Genomic DNA, 17,725 nt, shown 5'->3' with positions numbered 1-17,725 from the left:
ATGAAGTTGGCAGTAGGCAGGCCATGGACCCTCCCTCTCCGGCCAGATCTGCTCTCACAGGGTCCAATCTACCATCCTGCTTTACGCAGTCTGAATTTGACGGTTTGGCTGCCGAGACCCACATTCTGAGAGACCGTGGCCTTTCGGGGCCAGTCCTTTCCACTCTGGTCAATGCCAGAAAGCCGGCCTCCAGGCGTATTTATTACAAAATCTGGAGGGCATATGTTTCCTGGTGTGAACTCAGGAAGTGGCATCCTAGAAAGTATGTCATTAATAGAATCTTGGCCTTTCTCCAGTCAGGCCTAGAGATGAAGGTGGCCATAAGCACTATCAAAGTGCAGATTTCGGCCCTGTCGGTATTTTTTCAAAAACCGCTTGCATCACATTCCCTAGTACGGGCTTTTATCCAGGGGGCTATGCGGACAAAACCGCCAGTTAAACCTCCGGTATGCCCATGGGATCTGAATTTGGTTCTCTCGGCCTTACAGGGGCAACCATTTGAACCTTTGCATCTGGCTTCTTTAGCTCTCCTGACTAAAAAGCTGGTCTTCTTAGTAGCCATATCCACGGGTAGAAGAGTATCAGAGTTGGCAGCTCTCTCCAGTAAAGAGCCGTATTTAATTATCCATAAGGACCGGGTGGTCATGCGTCCCAACAGGTCCTTTCTACCTAAGGTGGTTTCGGGTTTCCATTTGAATCAGGATGTAATCCTACCATCCTTTTTTCCGGACCCTCAGTCCACAGAGGAAGAGTCTTTACACACTTTAGATGTGGTTAGAGCAATCAGTGTTTATCATCAAGCAACTTCTGAGATAAGGAAAACTGACTGTTTATTTATTCTGCCGGAAGGCCCTAGAAGGGGTCAGGCAGCGTCAAAGTCCACTCTCTCAAGGTGGATCAGACAAGTTATTTCTCAGGCCTATGGCTTAAAGGGGAAGATTCCTCCTTTTCAGGTGAAAGCGCACTCTACTAGGGCTGTCAGTGCTTCTTGGGCAGTGCATCACCAGGCCTCCCTGGCTCAGATCTGTAAGGCTGCGACTTGGTCATCAGTCCACACATTCACCAGATTCTATCAGGTGGATGTCAGAGGGCAAGAGGATATCGCCTTCGGGCGCAGTGTGCTGCAGGCTGCAGTTTGGGTCCTCAGGTCCCTGGCGGTCTATATTTATGATCTGTGTCTCCCTCCCCTCAACCTGAGCATTGCTATGGGACATCCCACTATGTAATGAAGCTCTTGTGTCCCGTGATGTATGATCAAGAAAATGGGATTTTTATATACAGCTTACCTGTAAAATCCTTTTCTTGAGAGTACATCACGGGACACAGGGCTCCCGCCCCTCTTGGGTTTTACGTGGTTCTTATTGCTTTGCTACAAAACTGAGGTGCCTCCCGGATGGGAGGGGTTATATAGGGGAGGAATTCTCCTTAATTAGGGTCAACCAGTGACCAATCACCAGAGGTGCCTATATAACCCACTATGTAATGAAGCTCCTGTGTCCCGTGATGTACTCTCAAGAAAAGGATTTTACAGGTAAGCTGTATATAAAAATCCCATTATTTTCTGCCAGAAAATCACTTAGACCCCCCCAAAAATTATATATATTTTTTTAGCAGAGATCCTAGGGAATAAAATAGCGGTTGTTGCAATATTTTATGTCACACGGCATTTGCGCAGCGGTCTTTCAAATGCAATTTTTTGGGGGAAAAAATACACTAATGATTTAAAAAAAAAACTAAAACAGTGAAGTTAGTCCATTTTTTTTTTGTCCAAAAGTTTTGACTACCTGTTTTTATTTAATATATAGTTTTTTTTTTTAAATCTAAATTATACATACAAGTGAACTGATTGGAGTTTTTTTTGTTTAATAAATGTTTACCGTATTTATTGGCATATAACACGCAATTTTTTCCCCTTAAAAGCAGGAGAAAATTGTGGGTGCGTGTTATACGCCGATCCCCCGAAATTCTGAGCCTCTGGGCGGCTTTCAGCCGCCTTTGGCTCTTGAAGGCGACTTTCGGCCGTTCTCAGCAGCTTTCAGCCACCTTCGGCCGTTCTCGGAAGCTTTCGGCTCTTCTCAGCAGCCGAAAGCTGCCCGAGAATGGCCGAAGGTGGCCAAGAAGAGCCGAAGGCGGCCGGAGGCCCGTCGAGAACTACCGCACGCCGCCGAGATAGACATCCGGCTCTGTATCTCGGCGGCGGCATTTTTCAAAAATAAAATAGACACGGCTGCAATGGTGGACAAGACTGCATAAGGCTGCAATGGTGGACAAGGCTGCATAAGGCTGCAATGGTGGACAAGGCTGCATAAGGCTGCAATGGTGGACAAGGCTGCATAAGGCTGCAATGGTGGACAAGGCTGCAATGGTGGACAAGGCTGCAGATGACACTGATGGGCATATAAATGTAAGTTTTTTTTTCCCCTTAAACTTCCCTCCTAAAAGTTTTTTTCCTTAAAATTCCCTCCTAAACTTGAGGTGCGTGTTATACGCCGATAAATACGGTAAATGTAAAAAAAAATCTGTATCACTTATGAAGGCGGCTTTCACACTGGAGCGGGGAGGCGTTGACAGTAAAACGCTGCTAGTTTTAGGGGCGCTTTACCATCATTTTAGCGGCGATATTCGGCTGCTAGCGGTGGCACTTATAACCCAGCTAGCGGCCAAGGAAGAGGTTAAATGCGCCCGTGAAGCACCACTGCCAAATCGTATTGCATGCGCTTCGGCAGTGGTGCCCATTCATATCAATGGGCAGGAGTGGTGGAGGAGGGGTATACACCACTCCAAACGTGCTGCTTGCAGGACTTTTTTTTAATGTCCTGCCAGCGCATCGCCTCGGTGTGAAAGCACTCAGGGCTTCCACACAGACTGCAGGGGAGCCGTTTTACAGGCGCTATTTTTAGTCCAAAAGCGCCTGTAAAACGACCCAGTGGGAAGGGTGTGTTAGATTTTATGAGATGAATGGGGATTTAAAAAAAATAAAATAAAATAAAAATCGTCCGAACATATCGGCCCAAGAAAATCGGCATTATATATCGGCCATCGGCCGCCATGATTTCTAAATATTGGCATCGGCCAGAGAAAAACCCATATGGGTCGACCTCTAGTTACATGCAGAGGACGGGGTGTCTAATCTGTCCATCTGAAGTGTATGGTTGTACACGCACTCAGCACAGGTAAATACTGTATACAATTCTGATAGCCTCATTGGACAATATAGTTTTATATAATATACGCAGCGTGATCTCACTAATAGAGAAGACACTCGGGTCTTCCCATTGCTTAGGAGGGTCTCCGGCCTCGAGTGGTAGAGAGGAATTTGGAGACTCCCCCAAAATATTGATTTAGTTCATATAATAATTCTTTGGGGTAGCGCCTAGGGGGGCCCTATTACTTTTTTATAAAATATTTACACATCGACAGCCTTCTGTTGGGGGCTGAGGATCTGTAGGGCGGCAGCAACCTAGTATATACCTTAGCGCGGCTTTTTATAGCATTTTTTATCTGGACATTTGGTGGACGTGTCCCACGGTCAAACGCCTGTGGATTTGGGTATCCACCATGGCCAACTCAGTCCTCCAACTTAATCTTCACAACGATCTATGCGAAACCTTCCTACACAATCTTAATGATAACAATGACAGGAGCTCACACTCATCTCCCACACCTTCATGGCATGGAAGTCACTTATGTGTGGAACGTGGGTGTCAGATCCCTGCCCTCCTCGCTAACTCACGAAAAAGGACCGACCAACCTCACACCACGCTGTCACTTACGTAAAAAAGGTCACTCTCAGCTGTGCCCAGCACCAAGATTTTCCAGCTTGTGGGCCCACAATCTGGGCATGGAGGTCAGCAGAGCTGGAGTCCTCTTCCCCTCCCCCATGATGACATCATGGAGCTGGTGGATGTTGGAGACCTTGCGCTCCTCCACCTTCCGGTTGAGGATGTCCCACAGATGATGAAGGAGCAATGCTGTGTGGGGGGGGGGGGGGGGTACATGAAGCGGGCAATACTGTGTGGGGGAGATATGTGAAGGGAGCAATGCTGTGTGGGGGGGATACATGAAGGAGGCAATGCTGTGTGGGGGAGATACATGAAGGAGGCAATGCTGTGTGGGGGAGATACATGAAGGAGGCAATGCTGTGTGGGGGAGATACATGAAGGAGGCAATGCTGTGTGGGGGAGATACATGAAGGAGGCAATGCTGTGTGGGGGAGATACATGAAGGAGGCAATGCTGTGTGGGGGAGATACATGAAGGAGGCAATGCTGTGTGGGGGAGATACATGAAGGGAGCAATACTGTGTGGGGGGGGATACATGAAGGAGGCAATGCTGTGTGGCGGGTACGTGAAGGGAGCAATACTGTGTGTGGGGGGGGGGGATATGTGAAAGGAGCAATGCTTTGTGGGGGGGATACATGAAGGGGAATGGGGCAATGCTGGGAGCCACACTCCTCTATATGGGAGAACATGTATTCCCATATAGAGGAGTGTGTGGCTCCCATGGTTCAGAGAAGCTGATCTCCCAGTCTATGGATAGTGTAGGGCCTACTAATCATGGGGCACTTTGTCGCAGTGAGTGGGCCTAGGCACTGTATAGCAATATGGTGTGACCAAATCCCCATATTTATTGATAATGTTTTTTGACAATGTCTAATGGTGTTTTAAAAAAGCCTTGCTGGAGGTAAATGTCAGTTTTGCGTGTGTGCGCTGTAATATTTTTGTTCTGTTGTACGGTCTTATGGCAGCACCATCGTTATGTATTTTTTAGAGTGCCCCACCCCCCCCCCCCCAAAAAAAAATATCTTGTTTATTTCTTCAGTGTTGTCACATGAAAAGATTTACGCAAATGTAACTGTGGGTGTACTTACTTTTGTTTCATCCTGCATATATATATATATATATATATATATATTTTTTTTTTTTCTATTGGTTGAACTAGGTGGACTTGTGTCTTTTTTCAGCCAGACTAACTATGTAACTATTACAGTACAATACATTATGGTGGGGGGGGGGGGGGGGGGGTCACTCCTGGAAATGACATACAGAGGGCTCTGATCCTGAGAGCTTACAATCTAAGGGAAATGATGACATCATACAGAGGGTGGTCGGGTTTGGTGTCCCGGAGACTCCATGTAGACATTTAAAAAAAAACAATTCCTGTCTCTTCCTGTTTACCGATCACACCCACCGCCCGGTCACCGTCTACACTGATATCACCCACACACAGTGTAGGGCAGTACAAGGGCACTTACCTGTGACAGTGAAGAGGGGGAGGAGTATGTAGAGGATATTTGGGGGTCTCATCGTCTCCAGAATTCGGGTTCCACCCTAAAATAACATGGCTGAGTGTTCCTCATCAGAAGAGAGAAATTACTTTCTGTTTGCAAGAACTGACACTTCCTGGAGAGTGGAGAATAACCCCCACCATCCGGAGAGAGGAGGCCGAGCTCGCCACCTGCAGGACAGAGATATATATATATACTGACACTGATAATATGTATCTACTGTATGCTGATAGTGGATACAAATATTTTTTTTATTCTACAGGATTTATATATTATTATTATATAGCACCAACAGTTTGCACAGCGCTTTACAATATAAAGGGGGAGAGTGCAATTACAATACAGAAGGAATAGGAGGGCCCGGCTCATGGAGCTTACAATCTAAATGGAGGGGGTACAACAGGTAATAGCTGTGGGGGGGTCTGATGGAGGTGACCCGAGTACAGCTTGTAGGTGGAGGAGGGGTAGGTTTCCCTGAATAAATGAGTCAAGTGATAAACAGACACACAGAGGGGGTCATGTATATACTGCATACTGACCCTATATACCATATTATATATATATATCAGTTTCCATGTTTAAAGCTGAACTTTGGGCATAAAAAAAATGAATCCTATAATTCAATAGCCACAAAAAAATATAAATCTCCTTTTTGTGCATTCAGTGCAATCTCAGATATTACTTTGTAAAAGTAGCAGTGACATCATCATCAGTGTGCTGTGCAGAGAGCAGAGCTGTGGGAGGGGGCAAGCAGGCTCCACCCACTACACAAAAACTGCAGGAGGGGGCGGAGACCAAACAGTCCCTCTGCACAAGGAGAGAGAGCAGGTCTGTGGTGTTAAGGAATCCATGTTTTCTTCCATTCCAGATCCTGAATTAGATACAGGAACACACCAACTACTGCCTGGAGATTGGGGGCTGGTAAAGAAATTTGTGAGAAAACATTCTCTTGAACCCAGATATGATGGTCCATTCCAAGTTTTGCTGACCACAGCCACCTCAGTGGAATTGGCCGGGAAGAACACCTGAATACACGCCTCCCACTGCAAGAAAGCTCCACCCCCGAGGACAAGATCCCGCCCACTTCATGACGACCATGCTGCATATCCTTTTTCTGTTTGGTCTAGAGGGGAGGCCCAGGAGGTGACCATCACAAAAAATGATAACATAATTACATTTTGGTATAGCTCTTCAGGTAGACATGTGACCACCTTTACCTTTGATTACTGTGACATAGTACCTTGTCCGTTTGACTCTTTCATGGCAATACTATTGGTACAGTGACATCCCTGATGGGAAGGATATATATGTGTGTTTTACAGACAGTTACTGGGGCCAGAATTGTGGTTCCTGGGAGGGACAGTGGGTTGGAACATAGGACCAGATTAGAGGGTATCTGGACCGGTGAATGTGCCCTGAAAAGGTGATTATGCCCCTCCATATCCTAGCAGAAGATACCCCTGATACATACACTGACCCAGCACACAGTCAGAGGAGGAAGCGAGCAGTTCTCTCCAGAAGCTTTGACCCTCATGTGTACATAGATGCTATAGGGGTCCCAAGGGGGGTCCCTGATGAATTCAAATCCAGGGATCAGGTAAAAGTTGGTTTTGAGTCTTTGATCCCAGGGCTGGACTGGGACAAAAATTTGGCCCTGGACTTTATCCAGACTGGCCCACTTTAATTTTGCAAACACGCACAAAAACAGTATATAAACTATACGCAATTGCGCAAAAAAATAAGTAAAACATTCCAATGTAAGTATAAACGGCTTTTTTTTATTATTGAGAGAAAAAGATGCATTCCAACATTACAGACACCTTTAGAATGAAATGTTTAAGTTACACTCCGTTCAATGGCAGGTGTCATAAATAAGGAAAACAGTTATAAATAACATCTTATGTTTGAATATAATATTAACAAGAAACAGTTCAAATAATAACTTATGGGAATCACAAACATAAACAGACAGGGAAATATCCACTGTAACATACAATGCGAATTACAAAGGCAGTATAAACGGCTAACCATACAAAAAGGTCCAAAATCACTGTTAGGGCTTATAGAAGAAGCTTAGAAAACAATTCACTTTTCTCTGCAACTTTGTCAATGATCACTTCAGAGTCAAGAGAGCAGAGGATGTCCTTTTCTGTTGACATCAACATAAAAGCTTCCAGATGCTCTTGTGACAGCTTGGTTCTGAGTCTGCTTTTGATGAACTTGAGTGTTGAAAATGTACGTTCACAAGCAACCTAAGTGATGGACAGGGTGAGTAGGAACTGGTATACAAGACCTAGGAGGTGGTAGGCATTTGACATTAGATTGAACCTCCTGAGAATCTGGTAGCAACACAGCGGGCATTCTTTACACGAGGAACACTTCTTACATTGGATTTCCACTTGCTCGTCTTCACTCTCATTCTCCAATGTTTTTACCTTGTATTCATCTAGTGGAGACATTTTTAATCTTTCCCACTGAAGAGCAAAACTGCTTAATTCACTCTGAAGATTCTCAGCACTTGCTTCACTGTCAAACTTCAACAGACATTTGCTAAGTTCTTGGAACATAAATGGTGAAAGAGACGAGGACTTTAACTGAACAAAGTTTCTTGGGTCCAGAAATGCAAGGTCAGCATAGAGTGTGCCATGACTCAGGAATCTTCTGTGCAATGTCTCTGTAGCTGTGTCCATTATCGGATTGTGCACTGTGACTTCATAAGCCTTTTCTGGACTTGTGATCGTTTCAGCATGAGCAATCTCTCCAGGCATGGTTTTCTTCTTCCTTTTTCTTTGTGATGGCAATGTAGACTGAACTTCCAGTTCTATCTCTTTGTCCTGCTCCTGCAATTTTTCATTTGCCCACAGAACAAATTTCTCTGCAGCTGCGCTAACTGAGGCAAAATCTCTAGACATATTTTTAAGACTGTCATATGTTGCCATAACCATTCTATGAGCAGACAGTATATCCATCCCCTGCGTTTGAAGGTATTTGGACAATGGTGAAGTCTTCTCAAATATCCTGAGGAAGGTTTGTGCCGTCAGTATCATCTCATACTTCAGCAGAGCTTCTACAAATCCTCGTGCTTGAATGCGAGTAGTTGTTTTTAAGGTAATATTTTCTTGTATTGCTGTCAATGCAAGAATGACATCCACGTAGAGACAATTATCTGGATTTGCAAATGATCCAAACACTTTCCTGAGAGCGTTATCCTTGGCCCACCACCGTGTCTCTCCAATTAGTGAGAGTCGTCTCTGGTGCTTGTCTTGGCTCTCACTTTCCCACACATTCATCCTTTTATATGACTCACGAAAGAACACTGCGATGTCATTAAGCACTGAAAAAAGTGATCCACATTGAATTACCGTTTGGGTTGTGTCAGCCAAAACTAGGTTAAGAACATGGGCATAGCACCAAACATGCACTTGATTTGGTGAAAATTTGGACATCTGAGTTGAAAAGCCTTTGTAGCGGCCTTGCATGTTAGAGGCACCATCTGTAGCATGTCCAATGCAGTTGCTCAAGTCTAAATTGATCTTCTCTGCAAGCTCTGAAACAATATCCACAAAATATTGTCCAGTAGATTCCTTACACTTGACAATACTAATAAGCCTTTCATGAATGGTGTCTGTAACATATCGCAAAACAATAGAACACTGGTCTTGTGAGGTGATGTCTTGTGTGGTGTCAATCTGCACCGAGAACATTACGGCATTCTTTATGTCTCTCACAATGGTCTCCTGAATAAGGTGCTGAATGGTTTCAATTACAGAATTAATGGTTCTTGCAGACAGTAACGTAACCAGGGAACCTCTGCCTTTTGCCCCAGTCTGATGTAGCTTCTTAGATTTTTCAATGCATTCTTTTAAATGCTCTTTCAGACAGACATCATACTTGCTTAACAGGAGTATAATCTCTAAAAAGTTGCCATGATCGATATTGCTGTCATCAAGCATGTATGCAGCCTCATTCTCTGACCTATAGCTAAGTCCTCTTTTGCCGATCAATTTGACAACATCAACCACACGCTCCAGTATTTGTCGCCTTTTTCTGATTTGTTCTCTGTGTGAGGACAGCTGACTTCCACTAAGTAAATGTTTAATGCCAGATTTAGATCTTTTCATGTTCCTCTATGCGCTGATGCACATGTTTCCAGTCTGTCATACCACTTATAAATGGAGATTTGTCAGTTAACTTGGCAAATGCTATGCAGACAGAGCAATGTAATGCATGGCGTTCTTGGCAGTAAGTAAGCCACTGTCTATGAGTACCATCCTTGCACCAGAACACTTTCTGTACCAATGGATTACTTGATGTTTGTTGCGGATGATAATTAAAAAATATCTTCACGTTTTCCTGGTGGGGACGAATGTAATAATCAATGTTTTCCTCGGTGACTTCACTTTCCTCCGTGTATGCTGCCATTTCTACACTCTCTCCTTGGTTTACATCTCCTCTGTCATCTACTCCCTCATGCGTTATGTCTTCTGCTCTCTCTAATCCTCTATCTTTTTTCTCACCTTCTCTCTCTTGTCTACACTCATGTTCCTGCTCATCTCCTCTATCCTCTTCACATTCAACGCCTGCCTCGTGTTCTCTCTCCTCTCCACTCTCCTCTATTGTGGACCCAGCCTGAGAATGGACATATAGTAAGTCACAACTGTAGGCATAATATGTTCCAAAAAGTCCACAAATCTTTATGTTGTTTAAAAAGGAATAAAAAATTAATGTCTGACTTACCACAGCAGTCAGGCCTGCGCTGCTCTCAGCTTTTGCTGATGTTCCAGCAAATAATACATCTAATTTTACACATTTATTAGCATCTGCCTCAAGTGCTTGCTTTTTTTTTTCTCTTAACTTCTCAGCTCCTCCTTTACGTTTATTCTTGTGTTTTAACATGTTTGTTGTTGCACGTCACACCTAATGGGTTTAGTTAAAGTGTAATACATTATTTAAACATTGCTCTAGAATTTCAAAACTGCTTATATACTTCTGGAGTAAACTTCTATTAATCTTATGTTATTATCTATGCTATTAAGGTTTGAACATGCAATACAGACACATATATACTTGTCATGAATTGGCAAAAGAATTGAAAAATCTGGGACAGGGCAACTAATCTGGAATGGATTGTTGCATTGCAGATTTTTGCATCTGCATTTCCCCAAATACAGAAATGTACCATCTGCAAAGTTTTCCTGAGACCCATTTTTTGGTCTCAGTGCAGAGGCGACGGGGGATAGATGCTGCATCCACCTAGGTAAGTATAAAACAGGAAAAAAATAAAAAATAAAATATACTTCTCTTTTAATTAAAAACGTAGCTGATGGTTGTTGTCAGTTTATGTTACACAGAAAGTAGCCTTTTACTCCATGATGCAGGAAGCTCCAAAGAGTGGCAGCAACAGCAATGGTAGCAGTGGCAGCTCCTTTTCCAGCCATATCTCAGCCAATATTAAAGAAGAGGACTGCAACCCAGAAGAGGAGAGTCCTCCAGAAGTGCCCTGTTCACCTATTTCCAGGAAGATATCAGCTCAGTGGTGGATGAGCACTTCAGCAGAGCTCTCAGCCAACCCAGCAGTTATTCCCCAAGCAGTGCTGCTGCCAAGACTGCCAGTACTGCCACGGGTCACTGATGAATGAATGTACTGCCACTGAACACTGAAGAATGAATGTACTGCCACTGGTCACTGATGCATTAATGACTGGTCAGCCATTAATGCATCAGTGATCAGTGGCAGTACATTCATTCATCAGTGATCATGACCAGCAGTGTTAGTACATTAATTCATCAGTGACCATGACTACAAGTGGCAGTACATTCATTCATTAGTGATCATGACTACAAGTGGCAGTACATTCATTCATTAGTGATCATGACTACAAGTGGCAGTACATTCATTCATTAGTGATCATGACTACAAGTGGCAGTACATTCATTCATTAGTGACCATGACTACAAGTGGCAGTACATTCATTCATTAGTGATCATGACTACAAGTGGCAGTACATTCATTCATTAGTGACCATGACTACAAGTGGCAGTACATTCATTCATTAGTGACCATGACTACAAGTGGCAGTACATTCATTCATCAGTGACCATGACTACAAGTGGTAGTACATTCATTCATCAATGACCATGACTACAAGTGGCAGTACATTCATTCATTAGTGACCATGACTACAAGTGGCAGTACATTCATTCATCAGTGACCATGACTACAAGTGGCAGTACATTCATTCATTAGTGATCATGACTACAAGTGGCAGTACATTCATTCATTAGTGACCATGACTACAAGTGGCAGTACATTCATTCATTAGTGACCATGACTACAAGTGGCAGTACATTCATTCTTCAGTGACCATGACTACAAGTGGTAGTACATTCATTCATCAATGACCATGACTACAAGTGGCAGTACATTCATTCATTAGTGACCATGACTACAAGTGGCAGTACATTCATTCATCAGTGACCATGACTACAAGTGGCAGTACATTCATTCATCAATGACCATGACTACAAGTGGCAGTACATTCATTCATCAGTGACCATGACTACAAGTGGTAGTACATTCATTCATCAATGACCATGACTACAAGTGGCAGTACATTCATTCATTAGTGACCATGACTACAAGTGGCAGTACATTCATTCATCAATGACCATGACTACAAGTGGCAATACATTCATTCATCAGTAACCATGAGCAGTGGTAGTAAATTATTCATCAATTACCGAGACCAGTGGCTGCAAATTCATTAATCAGTGACCGTGACCAGTGGCAGTAAATTATTCATCAATTACCGTGACCAGTGGCAGTAAATGAATTCACCAGTGTCAGTAAATTCATTCATCATTTGCTATGACCAATGACATTAAATTATTAATCAATTACCATGACCAGTGACAATAAATTATTAATCAGTTATCGTGACCATTGACATTAAATTATCAATTACCGTGGATAGTGACAATTATTAATCAATTACCGTGACAATAAATTATTAATCAATTACCGTGACAATAAATTATTAATCAATTACCGTGGACAGTGACAATAAATTATTAATCCATTACCATCACCAGTGACAATAAATTATCAGTTACCGTCACCAGTGACAATAAATTATTAATCAATTACCGTGGACAGTGACAATAAATTATCAATTACCGTGGACAGTGACAATAAATTATTAATCAATTACTGTGGACAGTGACAATAAATAATTAATCAGTTGCTTACTGGGCACTTAAACACCCTTCCTGCCCAGACCAATTTCCAGCTTTTGGTGCTCTCCCACTTTGAATGACAATTACTCAGTCATGCAACACTGCACTCAAATGAATTTTTTGTCCTTTTTTTCCCACAAATAGAGCTTTCTTTTGGTGGTATTTGATCACCTCTGGGGTTTTTATTTTTTGCGCTATAAATGCAAAAATACCGAACATTTTGAAAAAAAACACATATTTCTTTGTTTCTGTGACAAAATTATGCAAATTATTAATTTTTCTTCATAAATTTTGGCCACAATTTATACTGCTACATATCTTTGGTAAAAATAACCCAAATTAGTGGATATTATTTGGTCTTTGTGAAAGTTAGAGAGTCTACAAGCTGTGGTGCGAATCGCACAAAATTGATCATATCTGATGTACTGGTGGCCGATCTCACTTCTTGTGACCCGAAAAAGCCAGGAAAGTACAAATACCCCCCAAATGACCCCTTTTTACAAAGTAGACATTCCAAGGTATTTAGTAAGAGGCATGGTGAGCTTTTTGATGTTGTTATTTTTTTCCCACAATTCTTTGCAAAATTAAGATTTTAAATTTTTTTACACAAAATTGGCATTGTAATAGGTTATTTCTCTCATGTGGCATGTGTATACCACAAATGACACCCCCAAAAAAATTCTGCTACTCCTCTTGAGTATTACAATACCCCATGTGTGGGACTTTTTCACAGCCTGGCCACATAGAGAGGCCCAACATGCAGGGAGCGCCATCAGGTGTTCTAGGAGCATAAATACACATCTAACTTGTTGACTACCTATTACACTTTTGAAGGCCCTGGAGCACCAGGACAATGACACGTAACACTGATGACAGATGGCACTGATACGTGGCAATGATGACACTTATACCTGGCACTGATGACACATGGCACTGATGACAGATGGCACTAATATGTGGCACTGATGACAGATGGCACTTATACGTGGCAGTGATGACACGTGGCACTTATATGTGGCACTGACAGATGGCACTAATACGTGGCACTGATGACAGATGGCACTAATACGTGGCACTAATACGTGGCACCGATGACAGATGGCACTAATACGTGGCACCGATGACGCGTGACACTGATGACAGATGGCACTGATAAGTGGCATTGATGACACGTGACACTGACAACAGATGGCACGTGACACTGACAGGTGGCACTGATGACAAATGGCACTGATACGTGGCACTAATGACAGATGGCACTAATATGTGGCACTGATGACAGATGGCACTATGTAGCACTGATGACACGTGGCACTGATGACAGATGGCACTTATACGTGGCACTGATGACAGATGGCACTATGTGGCACTGATGACATGTGGCACTGATGACAGATGGCACCGGGGACAAATGGCACTGACAACAGGTGGCACTGGGGACAAATGGCACTAACAGGTGTCACTGGGGACAGATGGCACTAACAGGTGGCACTGGGGGCAGGTAGCACTAACAGGTGGCACTGGGGTGGATGGCACTGGGGCGGATGGCACTGGGGGAGCATGGCACTTTTTTAAATTAATTTTTTTATTTTCCCACTTACGGCCGCTGCAGCCGTTCATCTCTCCCTCCTCACACGCTGTCTGTGTGAGGAGGGAGAGCGGCGCTGAGAGATGATCTCATATGTTTACATATGAGATCATCTCACATTGGACATGCCGATCGCGCTGTAAACGGCCGCTGTGATTGGGCGTTTACAGCGATCTGTGTCTCTGGGGGACACGGCAAACACAGAACTTCCCCGATGCGCGCCAGCGGCGGCGCACATTGCGGAAGTAAATACCAGGACGTCCAGGGACGGCCTCCCGGACAAAAGCGACCTGCTCTATAGCCGTCATTCGGCTATAGGGCGGGCGGGAAGAGGTTAATCAGTTACAGTGGACAGTGGCAGTACATTTACTCCTACCCCCCCTCCCCCCCCCCCGCCATGCTGCATATTACAGATATCACATAATTATTTAGCTGGTTTTCTCTGTTAGTAGAGCAATGCTAAAATGTACAGTAATCTTTGAAATCCATCATATAGGCTACATTCAGACACACAGATGGTTCAGGTTTGGTCAAGTATTGTAAATGGAAGTGCGGAGAGACGAGCACATGCCTGTTAAAACACGCTGACCAAAATATTAACAGCCTGCAGTTGATTTTACTATTTAGTGCTTGCTTACTTGATGATAATGTGATTGCTTTGTCCCTGGACTTTGGACACTGACACAGTCTGTGCTGCTGTCTACTCTGGAGACAATCCTGCAGGCTGCAGCTGTGGAGTGTGGAGCAATGGTATGGTTCCTCGCTCCTCGTTCCTCCTCGGCGGCGCTTTCCCTTCACTCCCAGGCCAGGCAGCTAGGCTTGAACTCCTCCCATATCCCCGGGCCGCCTCCGCCCTCCGGCCGTGACGTCACGGCGCTGGGACAAGGGGAGTGAGTGGCAGCGTCAACCAGGGGTTGTACTTGTGCGCCGGGCCGGCCCAGGTGCTGTGGCGGAGCCGCGTTCGCGGCCGCCGCCACCGCTGCCGGCGGTGGAAAAAAAAAATTATTAAGCTAAAACTGATAACAACCGGCCCAGCGGCCCACTGAGCCAATCGGCCCACCGGGAATCTCCCGGTAGTCCCGATGGCCAGTACAGGCCTGTTTGATCCCCATAATAAATGTGAACAAGAATGTAGATTGGATCAATTACATAAACTACAACCAACAAAGACACGTGAATTACACTAAAGATGCCCTCCAGGGAATTGCTGGCCAGTTACCCCCCCACTTCCTACATGACATTCCAGAACCGGATGGCCTTAGACATGCTGTTAGCTGAGAAAGGAAGTGTCTGTAAAATCATAGAAAAAACGGGGACCTGTTGCACCTACATTCCTGATAATACCGGCCCAAATGGTAAAGTAACTTTAGCTATAAAGAAATTAGAAGATTTGTCATTGGAGTTGAAGAAGAAATCAATAATATAATAAATATTTTAGCTGGATGAGTGGGTGGCAGAAGGTGCTCGCCCAGATAGGGGTAACGGTACTAATAATCCTGGTTCTCTTACCCCCCCGATTGTATGCTGTATTCTACCTTTCGTAAAGAAGTTAATGAGCAAGGCTGTAGACAACAGCCCACCTACATCTCTCCACCAAGAAGAAGAGGACCCTCTTATGATGGAAGATGACAAACCCTTCCCTCCTCTACAGTCACTCCCTGTCCATAATCTCACAATCCTCTAGGGTTATAGGGGTAGATAGCACCTGATTGCCCTTCTCCAGCTGTATCGAGGGGGGTAGTGAACTAGTTGCTGCCCAACTCTATATACAGCCTAAAAGAGTTGCTGAGGAGAATGGGCCAGGTGAGTAGGACCTTTAGATGAGGGACAGAAGAAAATAGACATTTTAGGGGGGACTGTTGAGGAATCCAATGTACATAATGATAATCAGAAAATGTCTATTTGCTTATGTGTATACATGTTCCCATGCTCCTTACTTATTATGTAGCATACAGATTGACCCTGTTCTGCGGGAAGATGGCGTCTACACCCTACATCCCACGCGTGCAGAAGAATGCATTCGAGATAAGGGAACCAGCTTCAACCAAACTTCAAGCATCAAGTTTCTTCATTTCTCTTGTATTGTAACCAATAAGATGTACCAATTAGACTGACATAATAATGACGTATCTTTCTGTATAAAATATTAACACCGCCCACCAATAAATCAGTATTTAGAAGTAGCCGAGCTGAACGTATCTCAGAGAGTGTTTACTTCTAATGTGCTGCACATTTATACTTTTAATTAGGAATAGCAGTAGATAACCAATAACTAATTTATAGTTCTAATCCATCACAGTGGGAGGGGCCCAACAGGCTCCACCCACTATAGGAGGGGGTGGAGACAAGACCAGTCCCCCTGCACCAGAAGAGGGGGCAGCAGTGGGTGGTCTTTATTACAGGAAGTCTCTCACACTGGATGACGGCACAGATCTGGGGGAAGAGGTCACATGACCGATGGATTTACGATCCCGGAGATCAGATAAAATCAGAGTGAAGAGTATATAGCACAATGTATTTATTATAACATAACAATGTATGGGTTATGGCTGCGTCCCGTCAGAGGTCTCCACACCGATCTGACAGGTTAGAAAACCAAACAAGATACATATTTTACATGTAATGATGGAGAATGTTACCTACAGTCCGGTGACCTTCGTTGTCAGTGTCCTCCTGTCCTGGGGACTTTCCTCTTCCCTTCACTATTTGTTCCAGTGTCACAAACAGAGGAAGTGAGGGGGAATATCCCCAGCGGGGTCACAGAGATAAAACCTGATAGAGGGTCCAGATCTTCTCTATATGTAACGTAAGGCATCTGATGAAGGGGAAGGTTGGCACTCTCATCTGATGAAGGGGAAGGTTGGCGCTCTCATCCGATGAAGGGGAAGGTTGGCCCTGTCATCCGATGAAGGGGAAGATTGGCCCTGTCATCTGATGAAGGGGAAGGGTGACGCTCTCATCTGTTGAAGGGGAAGGGTGACGCTCTCATCTGATGAAGGGGAAGGGTGACGCTCTCATCTGATGAAGGGGAAGGTTGGCACTCTCATCTGATGAAGGGGAAGGTTGGCGCTGTCATCTGATGAAGGGGAAGGGTGACGCTCTCATCTGATGAAGGGGAAGGTTGGCGCTGTCATCCGATGAAGGGGAAGGTTGGCGCTCTCATCCGATGAAGGGGAAGGGTGACGCTCTCATCCGATGAAGTGGAAGGGTGACGCTCTCCTCCGATGAAGGGGAAGGTTGGCGCTCTCCTCCGATGAAGGGGAAGGGTGACGCTCTCCTCCGAAGAAGGGGAAGGGTGACGCTCTCATCCGATGAAGGGGAAGGGTGACGCTCTCATCCGATGAAGGGGAAGGGTGTCGCTCTTCTTCCGATGAAGGGGAAGGGTGGCGCTCTCATCCGATGGAGGGGAAGGTTGTCGCTCTCATCCGATGAAGGGGAAGGTTGGCGCTCTCATCCGAAGAAGGGGAAGGGTGACGCTCTCATCCGATGAAGGGGAAGGGTGACGGTCTCATCCGATGAAGGGGAAGGGCGACGGTCTCATCCGATGAAGGGGAAGGGCGACGGTCTCATCCGATGAAGGGGAAGGGCGACGGTCTCATCCGATGAAGGGGAAG

The 17,725-nt window shown here is 44.6% G+C and overlaps 1 protein-coding gene across 4 annotated transcripts in view; it reads right to left on the bottom strand.

Annotated features, from left to right (window-relative positions):
* Positions 1-5,427, bottom strand: part of LOC143929727 (hemicentin-1-like) — a 77,591-nt gene extending 72,164 nt beyond the window's left edge. For all 4 annotated transcript variants that reach the window (XR_013262585.1, XR_013262586.1, XM_077453698.1 and 1 more), the window contains exon 1: positions 5,255-5,427. Coding sequence is in view for 2 of the 4 variants with exons in the window: in XM_077453698.1 (XP_077309824.1) it covers positions 5,255-5,306 (52 nt within the window). In the remaining 2 variants the exon portion in view is untranslated. The remainder of the gene's footprint in view (positions 1-5,254) is intronic.
* Between the last annotated feature and the right edge of the window lie 12,298 nt (positions 5,428-17,725).

The sequence above is a fragment of the Lithobates pipiens genome, unplaced genomic scaffold (assembly GCF_037356315.1).
Source record: "Lithobates pipiens isolate NorthernLeopardFrog02 unplaced genomic scaffold, aLitPip1_a1.2 Scaffold_24, whole genome shotgun sequence".
Classification (NCBI taxonomy): Eukaryota; Metazoa; Chordata; class Amphibia; order Anura; family Ranidae; genus Lithobates; species Lithobates pipiens.
The sequence above is the reverse complement of the archived record's forward strand: the minus strand, read 5'-3'. Positions and strand labels throughout refer to the sequence as shown.